This window comes from Pseudorasbora parva, chromosome 13 (genome assembly GCF_024679245.1).
Source record: "Pseudorasbora parva isolate DD20220531a chromosome 13, ASM2467924v1, whole genome shotgun sequence".
Lineage (NCBI taxonomy): Eukaryota > Metazoa > Chordata > Actinopteri > Cypriniformes > Gobionidae > Pseudorasbora > Pseudorasbora parva.
The window spans coordinates 38,195,786-38,223,119 of NC_090184.1; the positions used below are offsets into that span (position 1 = coordinate 38,195,786).

The following is a 27,334-nucleotide window of genomic DNA, read 5'->3' on the forward strand; positions in this document are numbered from 1 at the left end:
TCTGTCCTGCTCTGCTTTATACTAGTGACGTTAATAATCGAATCCATGATTTCTGCCCGAGTCCTATCCCGATTCTTTTCCACTGGCTGTGAAGACCACGTCTCAAGATTCTGCGCTCAAACTTGCCGCCATCAAACTACACCTTTGTTTTGAATAGGCGCCCTCTAGCGGACGGAAAAGTTACATATTGTAGCTTTAACCAATGTTATGCAACTAAAACATAATTTTTTTCCTCTCAAGTTAAATCATTCCAAAAATTATGGCAATGGATGTTGGTAGGTTTACATGTATTGCAGTCACCGCACTAGCCATTATTTTTATTAAAGGAGACATAGACATATCCAACCATTAATGCCAAGGAAAGCCACTTATACTTGGGAGCGGTCGTGTATGAGGTGCTTCGGGGCGCTTCTCTCTTCTATCTGCTTTAAGGTCTTGATATGAGTTTAATAAAGAACACATCTTTTGTCCAAACATACCGCAGCATCATTAAAGAATGATTGACTTTTACATACGCCAGGTAACCTGTAAACGCAGAAAAAATAAGACGTTTTATTTCAGTTTTGCGAAATATTCCTTTTTAAAAGTAAAAACTTTTTTGGCGATATTTGCGAAATTGATATGCTTTCATTGGGCATATTTTCAATTTCAATGAGAGTGTATGATAGTTCAATGAGAGTGTATGATAGTTCAATGAGAGTGTATGATAGTTCAATGAGAGTGTATGATAGTTCAATGAGAGTGTATGATAGTTCAATGATAGTGTATTTGTTTTAGAATTTGTTTAGTTTTAGTGTAGTTGTTTTTAGAAAAGTAGTATTTTTTTACTATGGAAGTCAATGGGGTCTGTCAACTGTTGTACCGATATTCTTCAAAATGTCTTCTTTTATGTCCAGCAGAAGAAAGAAACTCTTGAGGGCGAGTAAATGATGACATAATTTTTTTTGGGGGGGGTGAACTGTCCCTTTAAGCATGTGGTTTTCTGTGATAAACATTGCTGCTGAAAACAGCATCATGTAGCTGGAAAACAAAAATTAGGTTGCAAATGAAAAATAATTTGCATATTTTAATATCCAAAGAACACTTGAAAACAATTATTAAATATATGATTTGAGAGATGCAAATCATTTAAAAAATGCTAAAATTGACAATTAGAATCAGTTAGTTTTTAAAAAATAAATAAAAATAAATAATGATTAAATTCACATGAATGGTTTTACAGTTTACACAGAAAATTTGTGTTTCATGAATGTGGCCCAGAGATGTGAATAAGAGGGCGTGCAGGTAGAGGAATAGCAAAAACCTTTCTGCACAAACTCTCAGAGAGGAAACTGTCAGTAAACCTCTGCATTGCAGCAGGAAGAACAGCTGATGGGGGCCGAGTGAGAGCCCGGATGGGATTCAAGCAAAAAAAGACGGATGGAGAACGACAGGAAAGAGCTGGCAGGGGGGAAAAAAACTGGAAAAGCAAAGTAAATAGCCCTCTTTGACCACAAATGAAGCATGGAGTGCCCTGCCGGTCATGGGCCGGGCCATATGTCACTGGCCACAGCACTGGAGAGATTCCTGATCCATTTAGCTCACCACATTTCCACATCACTCCAAAGCTTTGGACACACACACATACACACACAGCGCTGCTGCATAAAGCGGCTTTAGAGAATGCAGGAGAAATCCTGTTTGTGGCACAAAGAGCGGCTTTGCCACCCTGTTCTCTGACCCTTTTGGGAAAAAGAGGGTTATTGTGCCATGTATGTGTAGGAGTATGAGCAACCTCAGAGATCATTCAATAATCATGAGCGAAGTCTGCAACTCGTGAAACAAATCACAGCTCATTCAGGTCATTCCTTCATGTCTTAGTTTGAGCATTAAATGATCCATATTATCTAGCTCAGACTCTAAAAGCGGATTGGATGAGCCACGTTCAAAGCGGTTTATAAAATATGCCGACAGACGCACGCACACCTGGTGACCGCACATCAATTGAATTCTTTATGAAAGGAACGGTTCACCCAAAAAACATAATTTTCTCATTCCAAACTCGTATGACTTTCTTTTGAAAAACAACAGGACTGGAGCTCTTAAGATTAAAAAAAAAAAAAAAAGATACAAAATCAACATAAAAGTCTAATAAAAGTGGTATATAGGACTCATGCAACCATATGTAAAGCCTTTGATGTCATATCAAATTGTTTAACAAAGACCAAAATACTGAACTTAATCTTGACATCCACCCATCGGATTAATGAATCAGCAGATTTAGTTAAAAAAATAATTTCAGGTAGATTTAATTGATGATTAGGTATATTAGGTAAAGAATATTAATGAAGTAATCATTAATAAAATGGCATGGACATATACAAAATGTTCAAAAGAAAATATAAAAAACAATTGCAATTTTATATAAATTGCAATATTTTTTGAATAAAAGTGCATTATATATTGTACAGTACTCTAATCACTCCATATTTAACATATGGAATAGAAATCTGGGGAAATACATATACATCTAGAACTAGTCCAGTTTTTCTATTACAAAAAAGGCCATCAGAATAATTACACATTCTCCATATAATACCCCAACAAATTCTTTGTTTACTGAGCTGAAAACATTAAAATTCTATGACATGGTAGATTTGTATACTACTATACTGGTATTTAAGGCAAGGCAACACTTACTCCCACAGTCCTTGCAAGCTATGTTTAATTTGAGAGACAGTAATTATGATCTTAGAGGGACATATGTGTTTAATATACCATATTGTAGAACCAATTTAAGAAGAAACTGCCCATCAAATTAAGGTGTTCAGGTGTGGAATAGCTTCCCTGATGAATTAAAAAAGGCTAATTCATTAATACAGTTAAAAATACTTCATTAAGGACTGGAAATGAAAAAATATAACAAATGATGATGGTAATGATGACTGATGGTAGTGGTAATGGAAATGATAATGGTAATAATAATAATAATAATAATAATAATAAATATGAAAAATATAATAATAACAACAATGTATGTTCTTCCAAATACACATTGAGAATATCTTATATTTGATGTATTAAATTAATGTCAATTAGTGCTGCTTATGTGGAGTTAAAGGTAGGCATAATAAGCTTTAGCTTCAGCCTACACCTTTGGTCAATAAGAGTGTAAACTTTATTTTTTATTTAAAAAAAATATTTTTATTTTATGGTTATGTATGTGTGCATGCATATACAGTATTGTATGTATGTACCCATATGACTAGTGCTATTTTGTGTAAAATGATTGCAACTGGAATTTTGCTTGTTGACCAAAAAAACTAAATAAATAAAAAGTAATCAGATGTAAAATAACACTGCGTAGTCTTCACTGTATAAATTAAATATTAGATTAGATTAATCCTTATCGAAGTTACAAAAGTTATTCAGTCAAGAGCATTGGGTGATTTTTAGTCTTTTGTTGTTTGATTAACATTAAAAACACAGAGAGCAGCAGGTATATAAGGCTGCTGCCACTTTAATACAATGCACGGATCCAATATACTGATACAAGAACATTTTCTCTCGATTCTTTCAATTAAAGGGGTCATGAACTGAGAAATCTTATTTTCCTTAGGGTTGGGCATCGAGAACCGGTTCCAACTTGGAACCGTTTCAAAAATAAAGATTCCATCGGAATCGTTTAGAAAATTTGTTTTCGGTTCCGATCTTCGGTTCCAAACGCGCAAGTTTTGGTTTCCATGGCCACCTGATTTCCGGTGCGCGCCCGCTTGTTCTTTTAGCCATGGAAGTCCGGTAAACGGCGCTCTGAAGTGTGGATTTATTTCACTTTTAAAAAGCCTGGGTCGAAACAGTGCAACTAGTGTTGTCAAAAATATAGATACTGAAATATCTGAAAAGATACGATAGCCTGCTCAGTTTCTACAGTAGCCTATCGATCCCAGCTGCACCCTCCTCTCCTCTCTTTCTCTGACTGACAGCGAGTTGACGCGCAGCCGCATATTCTCACTCAGCCCGGTTAACCCTCTGAACACGACGGACGCGCGTTCTGCTGGACTTTTCCTTACGACAGCGTGTTAGTGTTAGTGTGTGTGATCGGTCTGAATTTCGCGCGGGATTGCACATAATTCTACGAATCTCTCAGATTTCAAGCTCACATCTGAAGCGCACACACACACGTAATAAAGCCGCCTCTGACATACAAGTGCAAGTATTCGCTTCTTTTTCCAGCTTATTATTAGTCAAATACACTCAAACAAATTCTCAGTGCACATTTAGAAGAGTATTAATGTAAACAGAAGTCGTGAACAATTCAGGAAGAAATGAAGAATGAGTAACAGAAACAGTGTTCAGGATCCATGAGTGCCGCAGTTCTTAAAGGGACAGCAGTCATGTGTTATTCAAAGTCAAACTACAAAAAACATTATCCAATGTTATTTTAAATTTAATTAGCCACTTTGCGTTTTTTAATTCAGTTTCTTACCTGAATGTTAGACCTACCTGAAAAAATAAAGCAGTCTATTTCATTTATATATTTTATTCTATTTTATTTATTTGTGCTATTTTTTGTAATATGTTTATTTGTTCTTATGTAATTACTGTTTAGTCGTCTTTTTAAATTCAATTTACCATTCGAAATCAAGCTTACTTGTGCTGTGTGTAAGCTATTGCAACATAATTACCCCGTTGTAAAAAATACATTGAGTTAGCAAATATTTGTGAGATAATTTTAATAGTAATTGATCAATGTTTATATAAGAGAAAAAGCTTAAAAGCTTTATCATATAAAGTGATCTCTTCAGAAGAAATTTTTGATTGCCTAGACTTTCAAAAGACAGACAAAAAAAAAATTATATAAAACATATCTAATTGACAGTATATGCAGCGAAAAATATTGAAAATAGCATTGAATATCGATGTGACATGTTTTGACTCCACCCCTCAAAGAATCGGAATCGAGAATCGAAAAGAACCGGAATCGAAAGTAAGAATAGGAATCGGAATCAGAATCGTTCAAATCAAAACGATGCCCAACCCTAATTTTCCTTGAGCTTTTTATATACAAGAGGTTATCTTTCTATAAGAATATCCTGTAAGGTTCAGAACTGAAAACTTCCTTGTTAGTCCAAAAACAGCTTTCATTGTAACAAAGCCCAGAGAATGACTTTTTGTTGAATGTGATGGGTGAAAGATCCACTCTGGAGGAAAAAAAAAATCAATGCCTACTTCATCATTGCAACTTTGACCCCACACACTGGCGTGTTAATGAGATGAAGAGAGAAGGGCGATACGAGATCACTGGACTACAAATAATATTCCCTTCCAAAGGATCCTAATGCTACGAATTGTTGTTTTTTTTGTCGCAATTTCAGTGTAAACTTTGGAAACAGACTTCTACAAAATGGACTAGACAGCAATGCGACGACATGCAAATAACCTTGTTAATTCCAATGTCTGATCTGTGACCAGTGATTTCTGATATGTAATGATTCATGTACAGTCAGATTTTCTTTGTCTGTGTGTCAGTAAATCAAACCAGTGACTAAACGGTCAACTTCACAATGTTTCTCTTAGTAGGATGAAACAATCTGTTATTTAAACGGATTGAATTATACATAGTAAGCGATCAAAGAACGCTCCTTTCACAATCGCTGGAGCTGTCAATCAAACAGTGTGAGTTCATCAGTGACTGAGTTCTGGACTTGTGCCAAAACTATTATAACAAATTCCCTTTTATCTATAGTCTGGTTCTAACTAACAAATCTCTTATACGTTGTGTTTGCACTGTTCGTTATGATGAGAGCATTCATTAGTGTGCAGAAATCTACTTGCAATGACGAGATCACTGTATTTACGTTTGTGATCGGCTATAATGCTCATCACTGCAACCTTTCATGCCTTGATCGAAATATAATGCTATAATCATATTGTTCATGATTGGTTAACCTTGAGAGCTGTAATAGTTAAACCGTGCTAAATGTTTGAGAGAGGGTTCCACATGTAATACTATTTCAATTGGAAAGACGTTAGCCAATAACTACAGTGGGCGTTTACACTGAAGTCTCACAGCACACACTCCCCTTAAAACAATGTTCAGAGCAGAGGGCTAAAATCAGGGTGGGAAAAATGCCTTTTATTTCTAATTTATTTCTATATTAACATAAGTGCACCCGATGAAACATTATTAAACAATTTACTAGCCATTGGCTAAAGACATGTGAGCCTGGACCACAAAACCAGTCATAAGTCACATGGGTATATTCGTAGCAATAGCCAATAATACATTGTATAGGTCAAATAGATTTTTCTTTTATGCCAAAAATCATTAGGATATTAAGTAAAGATCATGTTCCATGAAGATATTTATTAAATCCCAGGACAACCTTACTTTTTTAATTTAACTTTTAATATTTAGATTTTTTTGCACCCTCAGATTTTCAAATAGTTAAATCTCGTCCAAATATTTGTCCTATCCTATTAGAACCATACATCAATGGAAAGTTTATTTATTCAGCTTAATATATAAAAATTGACACTTATGACTGATTTTATGCCCTGCACGTATCCACTAGCAGGAAATTTGGTCACCCATGTGAGCGATTTACTCACAGCCTACAGTTTATAAACTATATTACTGTGATTTTATTAATAAAGAAAAATGTTCAACATTTTAAAGCTAAGAAAGCTGTGCATTAGTGATTTTTACCCTGTTACCCTGCTCAGATTCAGCAACCCCACCACCAAACCAAAAGCTTCTCACGCCGACCATCCATCTAATCCGAAATATGCACAGCGACGGCACAAATAACAGTCCATAAAACCAGGAAGGCAATAAATAATAAGGTGAGAATATCACACACCCTCTTCAGTAATAAAAAAACAATGTGTGTCTGTGTGTGTGAGGGAGAGTGAGAGAGACGCAGACAGGGCATTGATGCTTTACAGAGGAGATTTCCCCGCTGTCCTCTTTGTCTGTCAGGGTAAATGTGATGATTTACCCTTTGAGAATATTCCCTCTCTCTCTCTCTGCGTCATCTCTCTCCACTTCAAATTCTTCGGCGCATCAATACCAACACTTTAAACCGAAGGGCGCCTTGACTCTCCTTCCTGCCGGCTACTTTTTAAAATGCTTCTCGTTGATATTGAGCTAAATGTGAAGCACCAATATTCTCCTATGCCGTCTCGCTCTCTCAGAGGATGGTCTCAGCAGAAAGCTAAAAAGCTCGCAAAGGAGCCCTAGAAAGCCACTGAGGCGTGCCGGCCAAGAGAAACAGCGCAGCGAAAGTTGGCAAAACGCTGCGTTTGAGAGCAGGCAAAGCATTTAACGCCTGTAAACCCAGACGCGTTTGCCCCGCAGCCTCTGTGGCAGAGGTGAAACCTCACGGCTGAGGGAGGGCACTAACCTCGCTCTTTTATCTCCCGCTAGCAGCGTGTTGGGATCATGAAGTTCGTTCAGATGCATCGACCGGCGGTTCGAGCCCCCCACCGTGTGCTCGGCACCCTCGCTAGTCTCTGTAAACACTTAAATCCAGCCGATCAATGCGGCTCATTCAACCTGCGGCATCGAGTCGCTTGCTCACACGCGCGGCGAACCCCTAACGCGCACACACATATTCACATGGCCCGCAAACAAATTAGAGATAGAAAGGCCCTGCACAATGACACGAAAGCGGCGGTATGAAAAATCTGCTTTTCACTAAATGAGCTTTGTGGAGAAACAGAGGGATGAGGAAAAGACAGAGAGGGTGGTGGGCGAGGTAGATGGCCAGAGAGAGAGAGAGACAGACAGGGGAGAAAAAGAGAAATCGATTGGTGATCCAGGTAATCTGTGGGTATGTCCCGGTGTTTGCACTGGTGACATTGCAGCAGCGGCACACCGGAGAGATCAATGAGCCTCCTATTGTTCTTCTGTAATCCTTAACTATCCATAAGTAATTAACCTTCACATGAGAGGACAGGAAATAAATAAAGAAGGGAGGGGAAGGCAACCGGGTGGAGGGAGAATAGCAATGAGGACAAGAGCTGGAGAGTCTATTTCCCTCCCTGTCTGTCTGACTTTATCTGTCTTTCCCCATCTGTCCCTTTGTTTGTCAGTCAGTCTGTCTATCTATCCATCAAGACAGAGCTATAGATGGATAGAACAGCTGCATGATATATAAAAACCGATAAATCGAATGATTGACAGACAGACAGGTAAGCAAGCAAGCAGGCAGGCAGGCAGGCTGGCAAGACAAAACAGACAAACAGACAGACAGATTAGATAGATAGATAGATAGACAGACAGACAGACAGAGAGACAGACAGACAGACAGACAGACAGATAGATAGATAGATAGATAGATAGATAGATAGATAGATAGATAGATAGATAGATAGATAGATAGATAGATAGATAGATAGATAGAGATATCTTTCCAGTCTCCTCCTCTCCTGTCTGTCAGTCCCTGTTTATTCTCTCTGTCTATCTTTCCTTCTGTCAGTCAGACTGTCTCTCTGTCTTCTTCCCATTTTCCTTTATTTCTGTCCGTCACTTTCTTTCCATCTGTCTTCCTCTTTTACCATTTCGCTCTCTCTCTCTCTCTCTCTCTCTCTCTCTCTCTCTCTCTCTCTCTCTCTCACTCACTGTCCATCTTTCAGAGTTTCTTTAAAAGATAATTGATATTCTGTATTTTCGTGTCTGACATTTTCACAGGATACTGTCAGTTTGTTTACATTTATATAACCCTTTTCCACCATCATCTGTCAGACACTGCCCTGTCTTCATCTCTCGGACTCCGGCATATCATTCACGTCAACTCGCTATTAGCAGGGCAAACAGAACTGATGTGCTCAACCAAAAGGACGCAAATAAAAAAGGTGAAGAATCAGTCAAGTGGACCAACTGATTGACGTGGACGGTGGAAGGTTATTAGATGCTTACCTACGAATTCAGAGAGGAATACCACAAAAAAAGGTGTGACCAGGTCGTTTATGCCCTGCACGTATCCGCTAGCGGGGTGACGGATAGCCCAGATGAACAGAATCCGCTCAAACACCTGAAAAACAAGACAACCACTTTCAATAAATCACAAAAAACATTTCTAATAAGACACATGCACATTATTGTGTGGACTTTTGTCAATTAATGTTGCTTAATTCACTCTTAACAGATCAACAGGTAAACTCATTTGGATGCTTGAATTTCCAAACGCAGCTGCCCTTCAAGTGCTCTGTTCCTTGTTTATGGGTTAGAATTTTTTACTCTCTTCAAACAAGTTAAAAACACCACAGCACCCCCTGCTGGTAAACAGTCAATGACACGAACCTCAGCTGGCTGCAATCCAACCACACCGAACAGTTAATATCATTAGTGGATTTGCTGAAAAAGTTTTTTATATTGTCGTCTTTTTGATCATGATGGGGAAAAAAGGTGAGCTGAACACTAAACAGTACATATTTTATGTGGAAACATTTGATTATCATTAAATTATAATTTTGCTAATATTAGTAAATATATGGTATTTTATTCAATAAAATAATATAATTAATATAGCTTAATATATTATAATACAACATATAATATAATTGAATATAATATAATAAATGATCAAATCATGATTAAACAGACATTTTAAGGACTAATAGTTTTTATATTTTGCCAACTACAACTAAAAACAAAATATGAATATAAACACACACACATACACACACACACATATATATATATATATTGTTAACTATATATATATATATATATATATATATATATATATATATATATATATATATATATATATATATATATATTTCACAATATTACAGCTCTTTTTGTATTTCTAATAACATAAATGCAGCTTTAGTGAGCAGAAGACTTCTTTAAAAACATTTTAAAAAATCGTACTGTTCTAAAACTTTTGACCAGTAGTGTATATTTTAACAAATACATTTTGGTTTAAGTATTTTTTTAAAGACAAAAAAAATTGTAAAAGACAATTAAGATCATTATTCCACATGATCCTTCAGAAATCAATCTAATATGATGATTTACTGCTCAAGAAACATTTATGATTAGTATCAATGTTGAAACAGTTGAACAATCTGAAATAAAAAGCTTTTGTAACATTGCACTACCATTTAAATGTTTGGGGTCTGTAAGTATATTTTTATTTTTTGTTTTGTTTTGTTTTTTAGGAAAGAACTTACAGAAATTAATACATTTATTTAGTAGAGATGCATTAAATTGATCAAGTCAAGTGGCAGTATAGACATTTATAATGTTGCAAAAGCTTTATATTTCAGATAAATGCTCTTCTATTGAACTTTCTATTCATCAAAGAATCATAAAAAAAAGTTACATTAATGTTTCAACATTGATAATAATCATAAATGTTTCTTGAGCAGTAAATCATCTGATTAAAATGACTTCTGAAGGATCATGTGACACAGAAGACTGGAGTAATAATGCTGAAAATACAGCTTTGATCACAGGAATAAATTACTTAAAATAAAAATCTTAAAATATATTCAAATAGAAAAGTTTTTTTTTGTATTTCTAATAACATAAAAGCAGCTTTGGTGAGCAGAAGAGACTTGTTTAAAAATATAAAAAAATCTTACCACTCTAAAACTTTTGACCGGTAGTGTGTCTTTTACTAATTGTCTTTATAACTACTGTAAGAATGCAAAAAATTGTGTTAATAATCCTAAATATGGGCTTACATTTCTTTTTTTATTTTAAGGTAAAATGTGACATGGACGTGATTGTTTGTGACTCCCTCTCTTATCTATGCGATTAGTGTGTAGTGCTTGCTGTCAGACATCAGACCGTCTGTATGGTCCTGGAGGGTCTGACACAGCACAGGTGTGGTGTCCAACGGGACTCAGGTGTTGGCGCCACAGAATGCCACCTACCTCCTGCACCAGAGGCTGCTGGAACAAAGGAATCAAAGGATTCGTCCTCGGGATATCGATGTGAATCTATGGAAAGACAGACACAGGTATATTCAAGTAAACTCCAATGAACACCCGCACAAACCAGTTACCAGCTTAAGAGTGTCAGAAGCACAGGTGACCTGGGAAAAAATAAGAGATTAAATCAATATGCCCCAAGAGCTCTAAATTGAGTTACATGTGCCTGTTCCCTTTCAGTAAATGGAGGAAAACCATCAGGGTCCACTCCAAACTGCACAGGCTATTGATCTGGTTTCGTAACAAGCTACACACAAAACCTGCATGAATTCACTTTGAAAATGGACAGCGCCACATCCAGTTGCACACACGGGTGGCGAGACCCTTCTCTTTCATCTGGCTCCCTCTTATTTTCTTCCCTCTCTCTGTTTCTACTTCCACCATATGTTTGACGAAATGGCTTTGTAGTAATGCAGGTCAATAAAAGGCCACGAAGTCCAGTTCGCTCGTATTCACCGCCATTCCTCGCCCTCTCAGACTGTGACCACACTAAAAGGTCATTTAGTGTTTCTGCCCAGACAGCCAGGGGCCAGTCCAACGGTTCTGTACGACCACATAAATCCTTTTAAAGGTCTGTGTCCGATTTGTATTGCAGTAGACGAAATGAGGGGCTGGAAGCCAGCAAGCCCTGAGGAACCGGACAAGAGAGGAGAGAAGGCAGCGCATAGCAATCGACTACCAGAGCTGCACCATTAACCTGAGTTTTACAGCCCATAAGAATATTGATCTCGGACCCCCTCCCCCATTAATAACACGCAGTACAAAATCTGGGTGTATTACTACTATAGCTTTCTGGAAGAAGGTGTAACCTTGAGTGCAGAGATGATGGGGTTCCTAAACAGAGTGGCGTCTGGTGTAGCCTAGCGGTTAAAGGGATTGTTCACCTAAAAATCACCCCTAAATCAAACTTATGTTTTAAGCTTCAAAGAAAAAAATTCTCCAAAATATAGTTTATATGACTTGTTTACCACATTATGAGTTTTCTGAAGTCATGCGACAGCTTTGTGTGAGGAACAGACTTATTCACCACTATTCCTCGATAATCTTTGCAAGCGAATCAGCGAGTTGAACTAGAGAACTGGATTGGTTGATTCATTAATGTTTCTTTCCGAACTCTAAGGTGAAATCTATGCAAGAATCATATGCAAAAACCATCAGCTTGTAGGACTGATCTGTGAACTGACCATTGTTCCTCTGAGTAAGACACTTAACCCCAGGGTACACCAGAAGGATTGTTCTAGTAATGGACTGAAGCATCTGATCAATCACAAATTAGAAATAATTAGCAGGGATGCACCAATCTACTCCATTTTTTACAACAAGTATGCATTGATAAAAAGTGACAGTTAATACATTATATTGTTACAAAAGACTTCTATTTCAAATAAAAAGAAAAATATCAAATCAGAGTTTCCACAAAAATAATAAGCAGCACAACTGTATTCAACATTGATAGGAATAGGAAATGTTTCTTGAGCAGCAAATTTTTGAACGATTGCTGAAGAATAATGTGACGCTGAAGGCTGAAAATGCATCTTTGCTATCACTGCAATATTTTATATACTTATAAAATATATATGAAGACTACAGAATTTTAATTTCTGGATGGGCTCTTCTCAGTGAGTAAACTAGGATTTGGCAGGTGGGGAACCCTCCAAATTTGTGTAGGTGCAACCTGGAAAAATTAGTCACCAATGTTTTTATTTTGGTCCATCTGCACTGATATGACGACGATACTATGTTATAATTGCTGAGAAACCACAATATGGAACACAACTTATTTTTCACAATGTAAATCCAAACATAAATATGGGAAGTACAAAACTGCTCAAAATTTAACAGACCAAAATGGCTAAAGATACAACTACAACAGAAATAAATTACAAACTAGATAAACCTATTGCAGAGTCAATGTCAAAATGCAGAATCAAACGTTTTGATGTATCATAAAACATAAGAAACAACAAAACAACAATGTATTATTGTCCAAATATTGTGGGTATTCTCACATCCAGTCAAAATAGCTCCTGTATCGACTGGTACTGTGACTTGATTTGCCCTTTTAACTCCACTGCAACCAGGCCCGGATTAAGAACACGTTAAGAACAAACCGATCTCTAACCGGTCTTGGTGCCACAACGTTTTCTACCACAGAAACAAAGCACAGGTGTGTGGTTCAGCTAGTTTTTTACTGTACACATGATGTTGCGCTTGTATAAAATTAAAATGGTAAAGCGACTACCTGATGCTCTTTATCACTTTGGCTAAAGCGCCAATATAGTTTGTCAGCACTGTGCGTGAGACGTTCCAGCAGTTAAAGGGTTAGTTTTCAAAGAGTTAGGGTTTAAATGGTTAGCTTTAGTAAAGTTTAAAATGGTTGTCAAACTGATTCATAACCGTTTGAATCTTAATTTGAGGATTGAATACAAGTTTGGAAGAGAAGACAGATGCTGAATAAAGTCGTAGTTTTTGTTATTTTTGGACCAAAATGTATTTTCGATGCTTCAAGAGATTCTAACTAACTAACTGATGTCACATATGGACTACTTTGATTATGTTTTTATTGCCTTTCTGGACATGGACAGTATAGTGTGCATACACTTGCATACGCTCTCGGACTAAATATAAAATATCTTACTGTGTTCCGATGATGACCGAAGAGTCATTAATGACATAAATTTATATTATGGGTGAACTAACCCTTTAAAGGGATAGTTCCCTTTGAAATTAAATTTTGATATGTTTTAGCTTACCTCATGGGCATCCGAGATGTAGGAGTATTTGTTTCCCCAGTAGTTTCAATTTTGATCATTTTAGGTCAAACCGTTCTTGTCTGTGCCTCACATAATGCAGGTATATGGTCACCACCTCAAAGAGCATACACAGAGAAGTCCAGATTAAACAATCCCCCATCGTAAGTACACACTGATGGCCTAAGACACGAAACGAGCGGTTTGTGTGAGAAAACGAACAGTATTTATATCGTTTTTACCACTTGTACACCACTACGTCCGACTGATCCGAGGGCGCGCACGTGTTTCCTGTTGTGACATTCGCGCGTTCTGGCTTTAGTCTACGCAAGCGCGGAAAGCGCCGGAAGTGGATCTCTCGCGCATGTACGTCTCATTGTTTACACAGAAATTTGGGAAGTGTTACCTTTCACTGTGAAGATCTAAACATATTTAGACGTACAGGACATCGCAATGGAAGAAGATTTCGATATATTAGTAGACAACGTTGAATTTTTTTCACAACCATATTTATTTGAACCAGAATACACTGATCAAGAATGTGATACCACTTCCGCGAATGTCACAACAGGAAACACGTGCGCGCCCTCGGATCAGTCGGACGTATTGGTGTACAAGTGGTAAAAACGATATAAATACTGTTCGTTTTCTCACACAAAGCGGTCGTTTCGTGTCTTAGGCCATCAGTGTGTACTTACGATGGGGGATTGTTTAATTTGGACTTCTCTGTGTATGCTCTTTGAGGTGGTGACCATAGACCTGCATTATGTGAGGCACAGACAAGAACGGTTTGACCTAAAATGATCAAAATTGAAACTACTGGGGAAACAAATACTCCTACATCTCGGATACCCATGACGTAAGCTAAAACATATCAAAATTTAATTTCAAAGGGAACTATCCCTTTAAGTTCTCGCACTGCGACATAATCCATAAAAAACCCTGTGGCTCTTGGCGACACATTGATGTCTTAAACATGAAACAATTAGCCAAGATGCCAGCCGAACACAGCCCCGCCCACAACATTTGAGCTCGGGCAGTTCGGTCTGGACCAACCGGCAACATCACGCAGTTTCTCTTGAAGCCAATACAATTCCTCGACTGGTCACTGCGGACAGGCTCCAGAAGAGAGCAGAATCTCATTAAGCCCCATGTTAAAATGCCCAAATTTACAGCAGAAAAAAACAAATTTAAAGCAACAAATTGTGGTTTAGGTCTATATGGCTAATTTTGCCCTTCATGACAACTGTGAGGGGGTTCATTTTTTATATATAACTCATTCGTTTTACATTAAATAAAGCCTTAAAATTCTGCATAATTATGATTGACAGGTGGATAGCCATTTATCCGCTGTCTGTTAGTCATTGTGTCACCTAAGCTCCGCCTCTTTGCCCATTTTCTCTTGTCCGGGTGGGAAGCGCAATGACGCGGTGCCAAGATGGCACGCCTAGCTCGTCTCTACTTTACGCTTCAAAACTGCACTTCAGAATCCTATGGCTGACGTCACAGATACTATGTCCATATTTTTTTTTACAGTCAATGGTTCTAATCCTAAACGGAAAACTTGTTTGTATATGCATTCACGTTCACTATTTCTCTCAGAAATGATGATCATGTTGGTAAGTGATAAGTACTCTGTGTATCCGTAAATAATTTACAACACCGGCAAAGATCGTTTACACATCTTTATCTATACATCACATAATTAGGGGCACTTCAAGCTGCGGACATGAATCTCCCGCAGGAAAACCTTGCCAAAACAGTGCAGTTGAGTTCTGTTGACATTTGACAACTAACGTTATGTGTCGCTCCGTCGCTCTGATTGGTTGTAGTTCTATCCAATCGAGGCCTTTCCTGGTTCGGTTGAAACGCCTCATAATTACAGCCCAATGGAGTGGTATCAGACTCCTATTCTGACTAGAATTGAGTATGACGACGTCAGGCAACGAAACGATCAGTTTGTTTCAGAAACCGAACAGTATTTATATAATTTTTTACCTCAAATACAACACCATGTACATCAGCCGTCCTCACACCATCACTGCCTATAACTGAGGTCAAATTACACAATAAGGTATAGAAATACGCACACCAGATCACTTCCGCCCCTTGTATCACATTGAGATATGCCATATCTTGTACATTTGACCTCACTTGCCGGAAGTGATAGCGCACTCGCAGCTTTTGTACAGTGTTGTATTTGAGGTAAAAATTATATAAATACAGTTCGGTTTCTCACGCAAAACAATTGGTTCATGTCTTAAGACATCAATGTGTCATCACGAGCCGCTGTGTTCAATATGGATTCATATGTCTGTGTTTTTTTTTACTCTCATAGTGACTCTCATAGAAATAAACTCCATTGACATGCATTGTACGTGCAACGGTTGAAGTTAAAAATCTTCATTTGTGTTCTATTGAAGAAACAAACACACCTACATCATTTTCATTTTTGGGTGAATTATCCCTTTAAGCTTGTATACGTCCACATTCATAAGAAACAAACCAAATGTGTTTTTGAGCGATGTATGGACACTAAAAGTAGCCCCTTAATAGCAAAATTAACCAATATTTAACATATAAACTTTGGAATTTAAAGACATACAGTTATGTCTGTGATCTTACAAATGTTTCATTCAACAAGGTCCTTTTCCGTTTAAATTGACATCTTGGGGAAAGGTGACAGTCAGCATACACCTGTTTATTATGCTGTCCCAATCAATCCAACCTGGGTTTAAACAAATATTCTGGGTTGCTTTCAATGAAATGCTGTCTGACATGCTGTCAAATGCATCAGGGGATGAGTAAAAGAGTCTGTAGTAACTGACAGAATGATGTGGTACAGAGACATTAGATATTATAATAATAATGTACACAATTAACTCCAAAATGTTAAATATCTCCATTACCTAATATGAAGATCTCGAAACAAAGCATTTAAATGTTCTTCAGAATAATACCAGAATTAAGTTTCATTTTTGTATCTTAATTATGCAACACTTTTTCAACTATTACTCAAGCCTGTTTTGTAAGCAACACTTTATTTGAGGTGACTGCTAAATGAGTTACTAAATTAATTATGCAAGTCAGAATGGTCAGTTTCAACCATCTCTTCCCATGTTCATGCATTGAGTTTTACCTGTCTGTATGTGTCTCTGTGGTTGTCATCTGTTCTGGAGTCGTAATACTGCTCAATGAAGCCAAAATACTCCTCCCTCTTCCTTTGGAGAACCAGATCCCTGCGTTCCCTATTGGCTGGAAGATAACCCTGAGAGAACCACAGGGAGAGAGGAAATGCATATGTAACAGCATTTAGAAAGCAACTGCTGTATACAAACTTTCTCCATGTCTTCTAAGTCTATCTTGGCTTGTAACCAAAATATAATCTATAAATTATGCAAACTAAGTATATTAAAAATAGCAACATTGCATCAATATGCAGTCACATGCAAGAAATAAGAAGAAAAAAAAAGAGTTATTACAAAAAAAGCTTTGCTTTTTTTTAATCTACAGATTGGATCATGTCAATGAGACAAATGTTATTGTAATAAGTCAAATGATTAATAAATGCTTTTTAGAATATGATCTCACTGATTTAATGCTACGGGCTTTTCTCACATAAATTACACTTTTCAAAAACCTTCTAAGAGGAGAAGCAAATCCAGCAAGTTACCTTTTCATTTAAGGGGGGGGGGGGGGAATGCTGTTTCATGCATACTGAGCTTTTTACACTGTTAAAGACTTGGATTCCCATCCTAAACATAGACAAAGTTTCAAAAACTAATGTTGGATGTTTGATGGAGTATTTCTGTGTTAAAATACTCCTTCCGGTTTCTCACAAGTTTCGGAGAGTTTTTTTCGAGTATGGCTCGACTTGACGTTAATAAGAGCGGAAGGTCCTTGTATGGGCCGTACGGGCTCTTCCCCTTCGGTAGGGTGCGCGCGCGTGACTAGAGCGAGAGAGGAAATACACGGCCATAAACACTCTCTCAGGTGCAGATCCAGTCGCCGTTATAGTCCGCGCCGCGCTCCACTTTATTCCTATGGGTGACATCAAGTGACTTCAACGCTTCAGCACAGCATTCCGGGAAGGCAGCGCTGCATTTGAACCGATTTGAACGCAGAAATGACGGGAAGCTTCACAACAACGCTTCAGTCGCATCGCAAAGTGGATCTCCACCGTTCACTGCTGTCAGGACTTTACCAAATCATACCAAAGAAGTGTGTTTTTGACGGAGCGGTCCCAGCGATAAAGGTTCGGTCCTGCTTTGGAAGCAGCCGGTGAGTAAAAGTGCTTCAAATGTCTCTGCTGTTGCTTATCGTCGCGTGAGTAAACATCAGTAAACGACACGATCGCGTGCTTCGTCATTCAAATGCGCTAACGGTTACTCCATTGTTGTTCTATGTATAACGTTACACTAGTCTGACGTGCAAAACCGTTTTGCTTGCTACTGCTAAGGTCTAGTCGCATACAATAGTCCATAAACCGAATCATGTCCTCATAAACTGCGAGTAAACACACAAAAACGTTGACAGAGACGGACGTCCTGCTGTTGCTGTTTCTCCTGTTCAATTTATTTCAGCCTCCGAATGTGATTCTGGATCATATCTGTATTAGCTGAGATAGCCATGGGTTTCTCCACGCTTGAGGACGTCACCGCTTTGCACGCTCATCATTCTTTAGCTCCGCCCACACGATACGCCTCCAGGCGCTCGTTTTTTTTCCGGAAAGACTCGGTACAACCCATATTTCTTTTATAAATATAATAAAACTAAAGACTTTTCGGAGATATGAAGGAGGCAATACTACTCTATAGGTGCTCAAGATTGACATGAGATTGACTGAAACTGAGTGTTTCACCCCCCCCTTTAAGCTCTTAGTAGATGATTTCTTACCAAAGTGACTTCGTAAACAAATTGCATGAATCACATTATCATCTAGACGCGAGAGTGGTTGTGAAGGTGTTCAGACGGATTTGGCCACTTTGCTATGAAGGAAGCTCGATGTACTTGATTGGTAATTGCACACTGATTACAAGTCAAAACATACAAAAGTACGAAATAATTATTCTTTATTATCACTGCTGAAAATAGTTGTGCTGCTTAATATTTTTGAGGATTCTTTGACATATATAAATCTTGGAATCTTCAATTTAATGCATCCTTGCTGAATGCTTGATTTAAAAAAAAAAGAATGATTAATAAAAAACAACTTTTGAACAGTAGTGTTCGACTCGGTCCCTTGTTGAATTTAAGTCTATGGGTTTTTTATTTTGATGGATTTTTGTCCATTATATTTTCTGCGGGGGTGAAACTTTGCCTGTTATACTGTCCACAGAGAAAACTTTGTAATTCACACTGCATAGAGTAATTGCTTCATTTTAATACTTTGGGTTAGGGATTTGAGCAAACCCCTAACTCTAGGTATGAGCAATAATAATAATGATGCTTGCCTTGGCAAACACAACTAACTAAGCAGCGCATTTGAGAATACAGAAAACAGACCTCAGAGCTTAAAAAGGAAAGAACAAAATCCACAACTCAGGGAGAAACTTCTAATCATGTAGCTACTAAACTAACACACAGGCAGTATGAAAATGTGCTAGTATATACTTGGTAACTACAGACGAGTCCCTAAAGAGCAGACAACAAGTGCAGGCTATTTGTAGAGCAGACGTGGAGGCGTGGAACTGTCAGTTAGATGGTTGTCACGACTCTCCATCATGTGTCTGAAAATGATGTTTTTAAAGTGTCTTCCCCTCCCATTGTTTCCCAAGTCTTGTTTTAATGAGCACACACAGAATTGCCGAGCGCTTGAACACAAATGATAATGTACATTCAGAATCTGACTCAATTCAGCTCACGCCTGTAGCTTCAGGCGAATAATAAGTGCACAAACTCAGCTCGTTTGGATTCGCTCCATCATCGGCCCTTCACAACTGTAATAACGGCTATTAAATTCCATGGTAAAAATCGAAATGATCTTAGAACGGCTTTCCGATGCGATTCTGAGAAGACCTTGGTAAGGTTTTTTTGTGCTGTAAAACCCGGATCGAAGAAACATTCACATTCGCTGACAGATCAAACGTGACATGCCTCTACAAAAAAAAAAAAAAACGCAAATGCTGCTCTTTAAAATCACTATTTGAAAATGAGAAGCGGAGACAAAACGCTTCTATTTGTCACCCTACCATTCGTCTAGCACGCATCCACCCCCGGTGTCTTTATACATATGGAATTATTTAGTCTAATCCTCTGGCAAACACTGCATGAAGCAGCAAACACTTGGAGGAGCTGGCCCGGGGTGGGGATTTGCTTGTACAGCTTAGCCCGGAGGTGTGTGTTATTGACGGTGTAAGTATGCACCAGAAACGCAAATGAGGTTTGTAAAGCATTCTCCAAACATCCACGCACATACAGCCAGCTCAGCCCACTCTACCCCTCCTATGATGACAGTCACATTTCTGCTGACATTAAGTGCTCAGCAAGGCCAATATTGCAAATCAATAACACACATTAAACTGAAAGCAGCACAGATGTTTTATATCCTCTGAAAAGTGTTTACAAAAAAGGACTGCGCACCCTATGCATAACTAAACCACAAAGTTTGTGAAGCTAGATAGATTTTTGCTGTAATTAACTAAACAGTTATTTATCATTTTCTACTACTCATTGAATTGAATATCCATTTGGCTGCATTTTAGATACGTTTAAATCATGTTTAATAAACAATCACTCACTAGGAAAAAAAAGAGATATATTCAGATTAATAATAATAATAATATAAAAACATATTGGAAGTAGGGGTGTAACGGTACACAAAACTGATGGTTCAGTACGAAAACTACCTAACTAAACTAAACATAGAATTGCTGTTTTTAATCAACAGCGATTCACTAAACAAACTGTGTCTCTGTCTTTAAATGAATTCAATTATAATTAAAAGTTTCTTAAAGATAATTTAAAAAAATGACTTCTGCTAATGCTGTAAACTATAGGGAACCCTTTACTTGCACATAACTATAATATTAAATGTTAACAACAGAGTCCAAACTAAATTCAGTTGCTATTGATATAATAATCAACACTCAAATAACAAATTGTATGCAAACATGTAAACTTCACATTAGGCAGTTTTTGCATTAACTTCTAAATCTAATAATATGTTTAACTCCAATTCGTTGTTGAAACAATCATTTACACAGTGGCTGTCATTTTCATGACAGATATTTTAAACATACTTTAAATAATCATGACATTACTAACAAATGAAATGATTATGTTGTTTATTATTAATACATTGTTAGCTAACTGTGTGATTGTATATTTTCTGAAATCCATAACTTGGATACAGTCTCCTCTGATAGCAAATCACTTACATTTTCTGTAAAGCTGCTTTGAGACGATATATATTGTGAAAAGCATATACAAATAAATGTGCATCTAAATTGAATTAACAGGTTAAGTAGAATATAATGAATACTATATAGGCTAATATAGTGCATATATTTAGCGAAATAGTTAATTTCAAAATAACAAGCTGTGGACAACTGTGGACACAATAAATTGCCTGAGGTAAATATGCTACAAGATATTATTAACAAGTTGTTTTATTGCTGTTTTTCTGCACTGATTGAGCGATTACATGAGACACACTTTGGTAAGTTGTACTGTATCTTTCAACATTCAGATGTTCATTCATGTTTATTCTGTAACTAGTATTAAAGAGGAAGAGATGATCACGCTCACTGTAACTCTACGCTGCCGCTTGAACTGAGGCGTAACAAAAGCTTATTGCGATTATTAGTGGTTAATAGGTATGTATATTGTGTGACAATATATCCCAATACAAAAATGCAACAATATGTATAATTGTATAATATATATATATATATATATATATATATATATATATATATATATATATATATATATATATATATATATATATATATATATATATATATATTATATAAATGTATAATTTTGACAGTCTGTATTGTGTAGTTCAGGGGTTTTCAAACTAGGGTCCTCCAGAAGGTTTTAAGCTGTCCCCAGAATAATGTCAGATAATTAAAGGACAATCCAAAAATGGATAGTCTACCGAACAATTAAACTGTGTAATTTCTAAACGTTTCTCTCCTTGTTTGCCACATACTTTTCAGAATTGAATGTTTGCTTTGTAACTTGCTAGTGAGGTTTTTTCACTATAGTCCATTTTTTATGCTCGCTGTGTTTGTAAGGCAGTTTTCTTAACGCAGTACGTGAGCTGCTTACATGCATTTAATGTGAAAGTTGCTTATTCAAGTCATTTTTAATTTGCACATGTTCTTCTTTAGGTTTATACGTCCAACATTAAGTATAGCCAACTTAAATTAGGAAACAATGTTGTATTTAAAATGTCCCACTTAATATTTATCTATCATTTTAAATATTTTTTTCATATAAAAATATATAGGTGGATTTAAGGGGGTCCCCCAAAAAAGTTCATCATATTTGGGGTTCCTTGGCATCATCAAGTTTGAAAACCCCTGGTGTAGTTCACCTGAAATGAAAACTACTGTGATCAAAAAATGTCAGTATCGTGTGACAATACATATCAACCTATATCACGTGACAATATATTGCAATTAAAAAAAATGCAACAATATGTATTGTAGATGGTGACAATCTGTATTGTAAATATTTCACACAAAATGGCAACTACTGTGAGAAAAAAAAAAAAAATCACGTTTCCAGTTTTAGTACTACATTAAACTACTATTTATAATGTATAATAATGCAATGAGGGAATATTTATGGGTCCTGATAATGCAAATTTCTTGTTACCAGTAAAAAAAGCCCTATATTATTTTAAATAAATCTAGACAGCGAGAGCGTGTAAGCATATTTGTCTAAAATAAATCAGAAGCTTTATAATGATTATTTTTATTCCTGTGCATTGAGTTTCCAGCACCAAGTCCAAGCCTATTCATTTTCACCCCCATTGCATTTTAATCAACAGTACATTTATTGTTAACCTTTTACCATATGTCTAGGAGCAGGGCTATTCAAATCTTGCCCTGGAGGGCCAATGTGCTGCAGAGTTTAGCTCCAACCCTAATCAAACACACCTGAACATGCTAATCAATGTCTTCAGGATCATTAGAAAATCACAGGGGGGTGTGTTTGATCAGGGTTAGAGCTAAACTCTGCAGCGCATTGGCCCTCCAGGGCAAGATTTGAATAGCGCTGCTCCAAGACATATGGTAAAAGGTTAAAAAAAATGTACTGTTTATCTTACTCTTGGAGTATCTAAATAATAATGTATTGAATTGTGACATGAGAGTAACGATACACCCCAGGGGTTAATGGTGGTTAGGCTACAAAGCTGTATTCGTCATGTACACATAAGACACAAAAATGTACGATTAATTACTATTTAATCATTAGTTGAACTCCAATTAGTTGTGACATAAGGTAAAGTGAAGTCAACCTCCACAAGGAGCCAGGGCTGAGCCGGGGTAGCAGGGGTTGGGGACGTTTGGTACGCCATGAGGGTACCGCGGAACGCATCATAAGTATCTCGGTTTTCCGGTTCGGTTTGAATATCGTTACACACCTAATTGAAAGGCAGCAGAGCCGTGAGCTAGTGGTTAGGGCATGTGTTGTGGTGATTATGTGAACAAAATGCATTCAAATACGAAAATCACAACATATTTTAGTCTAATTCTTCCCTCTTTTCCACAGCTTTTTGTCTCCTCTCACCATTTTTTATTTAAATAAGAAATGGTACTGGTAAACACTTACCGATAAAAGTCTCCAGGTGATTGGTCGAACCTCACGGGGGATTCCTGACCAGCTATGCTTCCGTAACTCCTCTGTATGAACAAAAAGTGTAAAATTAATCCAAAATGACAAATACTTCAATAGCACAATGAAACTGCCACTGCAGCAAATATTCAAGCTTCATTCATATATCAAAAGTGTGTTCATATTCTGTGGAAGAAAGTCAAGCAAGACATACTTTAAATCTACCTTCACCGGTCCGGTGACATTTAACTTACAGTTCCATCAACATAATCAATAAACAATTATTGTTAATTAGCAAACATATTCACAGTTTTCACTGCCATGCCACCTTGATCTATGGTAACTCCAATAAGACTTAACTGCACATTGATTTTAAAAGTAATGGCTGGGACGTTCACGATTCACAGGTGATCAAGCAATGGCTTGGGAAGTCAAGTCAAGTCCCCTTTATTATATAGCGCTTTATACAATACAGATCGTTTCAAAGCAGCTTTTACAGTGGTAACAGGAAATTGATTCAATGATGTGAACTGAGTTCATTTCGGCTGCTGCAGCTCTAAAAGAATATAGTCTCATTGTTCAGATGAAGTCAGTTCAGGGTTGATTCGGTTCTATTGTAAAGATCCTTAATTATTAAATTAGCTTATTTCATCTATAAAGCAGTTCTGCAGAAAATGATATCATCGTTCAGTACTGTTCTCATTTAGAGAAACAGATAAAAGCATCGGTGCCAAAAACAATTCCAGTTCAACCTTTCTCCCCTTTTTGCACAGCAAAACTTAATCTGTAAGCGCCATGATTTCCAATAAAATATCTAAATATTACAAGATACATTTATTTGAGAAGGAAACTGAAGACATTTAATACTAGTGTTCAGAGAACATTTCTTGAAATAGGTTTCTATATCTTACCACATCATCTGCTTCGTTTAAAGTATACATCTCAAATGATAATAGATTTATGAGATGATATTTGCCCAGGAATAAGTCAAATAAACTTAATTCAAGATGTATTATTAAACATGTATTTAAAAATGTATGTGTTTAAATAATATATCAACCTAATTTATGAATTTGGCTTCTCAAGTGAATTGATTTGTTTTAAGGTTGTTTGACTGGAAACAAAATACAAATAGTATTAAGAAAATGATTTATAGGCAGTGTATATATATAGCCTGTTGTGCCTCTTCTATGTCTATGAACAAAAATATCCTTTACTTTAGAGATTCAGGAGCTACTGAAAAAATACTTTGGATAAATAAAACCAATTTATTATTAGACACCGCAAAACTTGCTATGCTTCATTTTTTTGTGGTTGCTAGCATATTGTGTGTGGTTGCTAGGCGGCTTCATACCAGCACCGACCCAAACTAGCCCCGCAAGGCTCTCTCGGGATTTTAAGTCCTTTAAAAAGTAGACGTCTCCTTAAAGAGGACCTACATGCAAAATTAACTTTACATGGTGTGCAAAAATGTGTCAGCAGTATGTATACACAACCACCATATAAAATGGTAAAAATTCAACAACTCCTCTCTTTTTTAAAATCACCATAAATCATAAGCAGTGCCTTAGAAGAAGCCATTTGCAGATTTTAGCAGTGTGACGTCAAATATGCTTAGGCCCCGCCCACGACCGCTGACGGACTATGCCCTATTAGCATACAACTCCTAGCTAAAATTATGGAATCACCACACGTGGAGGATTTTCAGCCAGCTTTTTTCCTATATAGCAAACAAACAAATCACAGATATGACAACAACAGTCATAAGTTCAATAGCTTAACATTCCAGTGTCATGAAACATATAAAGTCATTGACACTTTATAAAGGGTTAGTTCACCCAAAAATGAAAATTATATTAAAAAAGTTAAATTAAAAAAGCACTGGCTAATCCAAGCATTATAAAGGCAGTGAACTGTTGCCTCATTTATGAAGTGATAAAGGTGCATCATATAACTGCTCCACACAGATCCGGAGGGTTAATAAAGGCCTTCTGAAGCGAAGTGGCATAACCCTTGACACCCATTCCTCTTTCAAGTGCGTTTGTGTAAAAAAAATCCATATTTAAAGGAAGTGAAAACCAAATGAAAACCAGCATTAACACCAAAGCAGAACAAAACAAGGTTACAGTGGGCTAAGGAGAAGTGTGGATGGAGTGTGGATGATTGGATGAAAGTGATATTTAGTCATGAATCACAAATCTGCTGAGGGTCAAGGAGATAATGCTGGAACTTTTGATTAGCCGTTCTAATAAAAACATAAAAAGATGACTTCCTGAAGAAAACAACCAAATTTCCCAATTTCCCATCTCATTTATGATATGGGTTTCCACGTCAGGTAAAGGACCAGAGGAGATGGCAATCATAACCTCATCAGTCAATGCACAGGTGTACATTGAAATTTTGAACACTTTTCTCATTCCAGCCATAGAAAATGGCTTAGGTGATGGTGAAGTCATTTTTCAGGATGACAATGCATCTCATCACAGAGCAAAGAGTGTTGAAGGTTTTCTTCAGGAAAGGCATATCAACTCAATGACATGACCAGCAAACAGCCCGGATCTCAATCCAATTTAAAATGTATGGTAGAAAAGAAAAAGAAAACCTGGTCCATGATAAGGCTCCATCCTGCAAATGGAACCAGATTGATGGGGATTATTGTTTTTCATTAGTGAAGTCTGTGCCTCAAAGGACTCAGGCTGTCATAAAAGCCAGAGGAGGAGCAACAAAGAACTAATTATATTTTTTGTTGATGATTCCATATTTTTTTCCTCAACACTGAGTGATTCCATACTTTGTTCCTCTAGTCTACTTGATCTGGAAAAAGACATGCCATTAATAATTAGAAGCGACCAAACACCTCCACGTTTTCCATATTTAAATACAGCAGTTACACGAATAGTTGAACGATCAAGTATGATGACATAAAATAAGACAGCGTTTTTCTAAGCGGATTAAAAAGGAGAACTATAATGTATGGCGGAATAGGGCTGTGTATTGCCAAGAATCTGCCGATACAATACGTATCACGATACAGGGGTTACGAGACGATATATTGTAATATATTGCAATATTGTAAGAGAGGCAATATATATATATTTTTTTTTTATAATTTAAAAGAATAAAGAACACAACCATATGCCTAAAACACGAGAATTTTATTTAATTAATACAGTATAATTCATATCACTAATCACTATTTTGTGCAATCTAAGTAAAGGGAAATGTAAAGTGACTGCAGGATTCTTTATGTGTATATGTTTTAAAGGTTCACAGTATAGCAGTGGATATTTAACAACAGAAAGTGCAGTCCATTTCATGACTGAATGACTGTTTGTTTTATATTTAATACAGTTAAGCTATTTTCTATAAAGCAGTATATTGTATAAAGTGCTATTTTAAGTAATGAACTGCAGCGCTGGTGCATCCATATCCACATCGCTATGATCTTTCATTCTGCTGCCACCGCTGTCAGGTTTGGCGTGTGTTTATTTTGTTTACTGAGAGGAAAACTTGCAGTACATTCTATCGAAACGCTTCTCAGCAGCGCGGGTGACGTCAGGATGTTAAGCGAGCTCTCTGTTTCAATGTGTTTCCCGAGTATTAGATTTTAACTTGGCCTATTTTGCAAACAAAATGATTCTTGTCTATTTCCTTATTGGCTTCTTTTTAGCTGAAGCCAAAATGAGTCCACACCTGCTCTGTATACTGCAGGAGCAGAATAATGCTATCGTCTTGAGAGCTGGGTTTGCTACTGATGCAAACACTAGCGATCATAGACCGTAAAAGAATATGGACGACTCGACATCATCCGTTTCCGCTTGGCAGATTTGAAGCTTTCAGGCGCTCTGCACGAGTCTGCGCAG

At 37.0% G+C, this 27,334-nt stretch overlaps 1 protein-coding gene across 2 annotated transcripts in view; it reads right to left on the reverse strand.

The window, feature by feature from the left end:
* The window catches only part of tbc1d22b (TBC1 domain family, member 22B), a 75,998-nt gene that overhangs the window by 28,941 nt on the left and 19,723 nt on the right, over window positions 1-27,334 (reverse strand). For both annotated transcript variants that reach the window (XM_067414318.1, XM_067414317.1), the window contains 4 exons: window positions 23,469-23,539; window positions 16,819-16,947; window positions 10,873-10,938; window positions 8,903-9,017 (listed from right to left, as the gene is read on the reverse strand). In XM_067414318.1, the coding sequence (XP_067270419.1) occupies window positions 8,903-9,017; window positions 10,873-10,938; window positions 16,819-16,947; window positions 23,469-23,539 (381 nt within the window). The remainder of the gene's footprint in view (window positions 1-8,902; window positions 9,018-10,872; window positions 10,939-16,818; window positions 16,948-23,468; window positions 23,540-27,334) is intronic.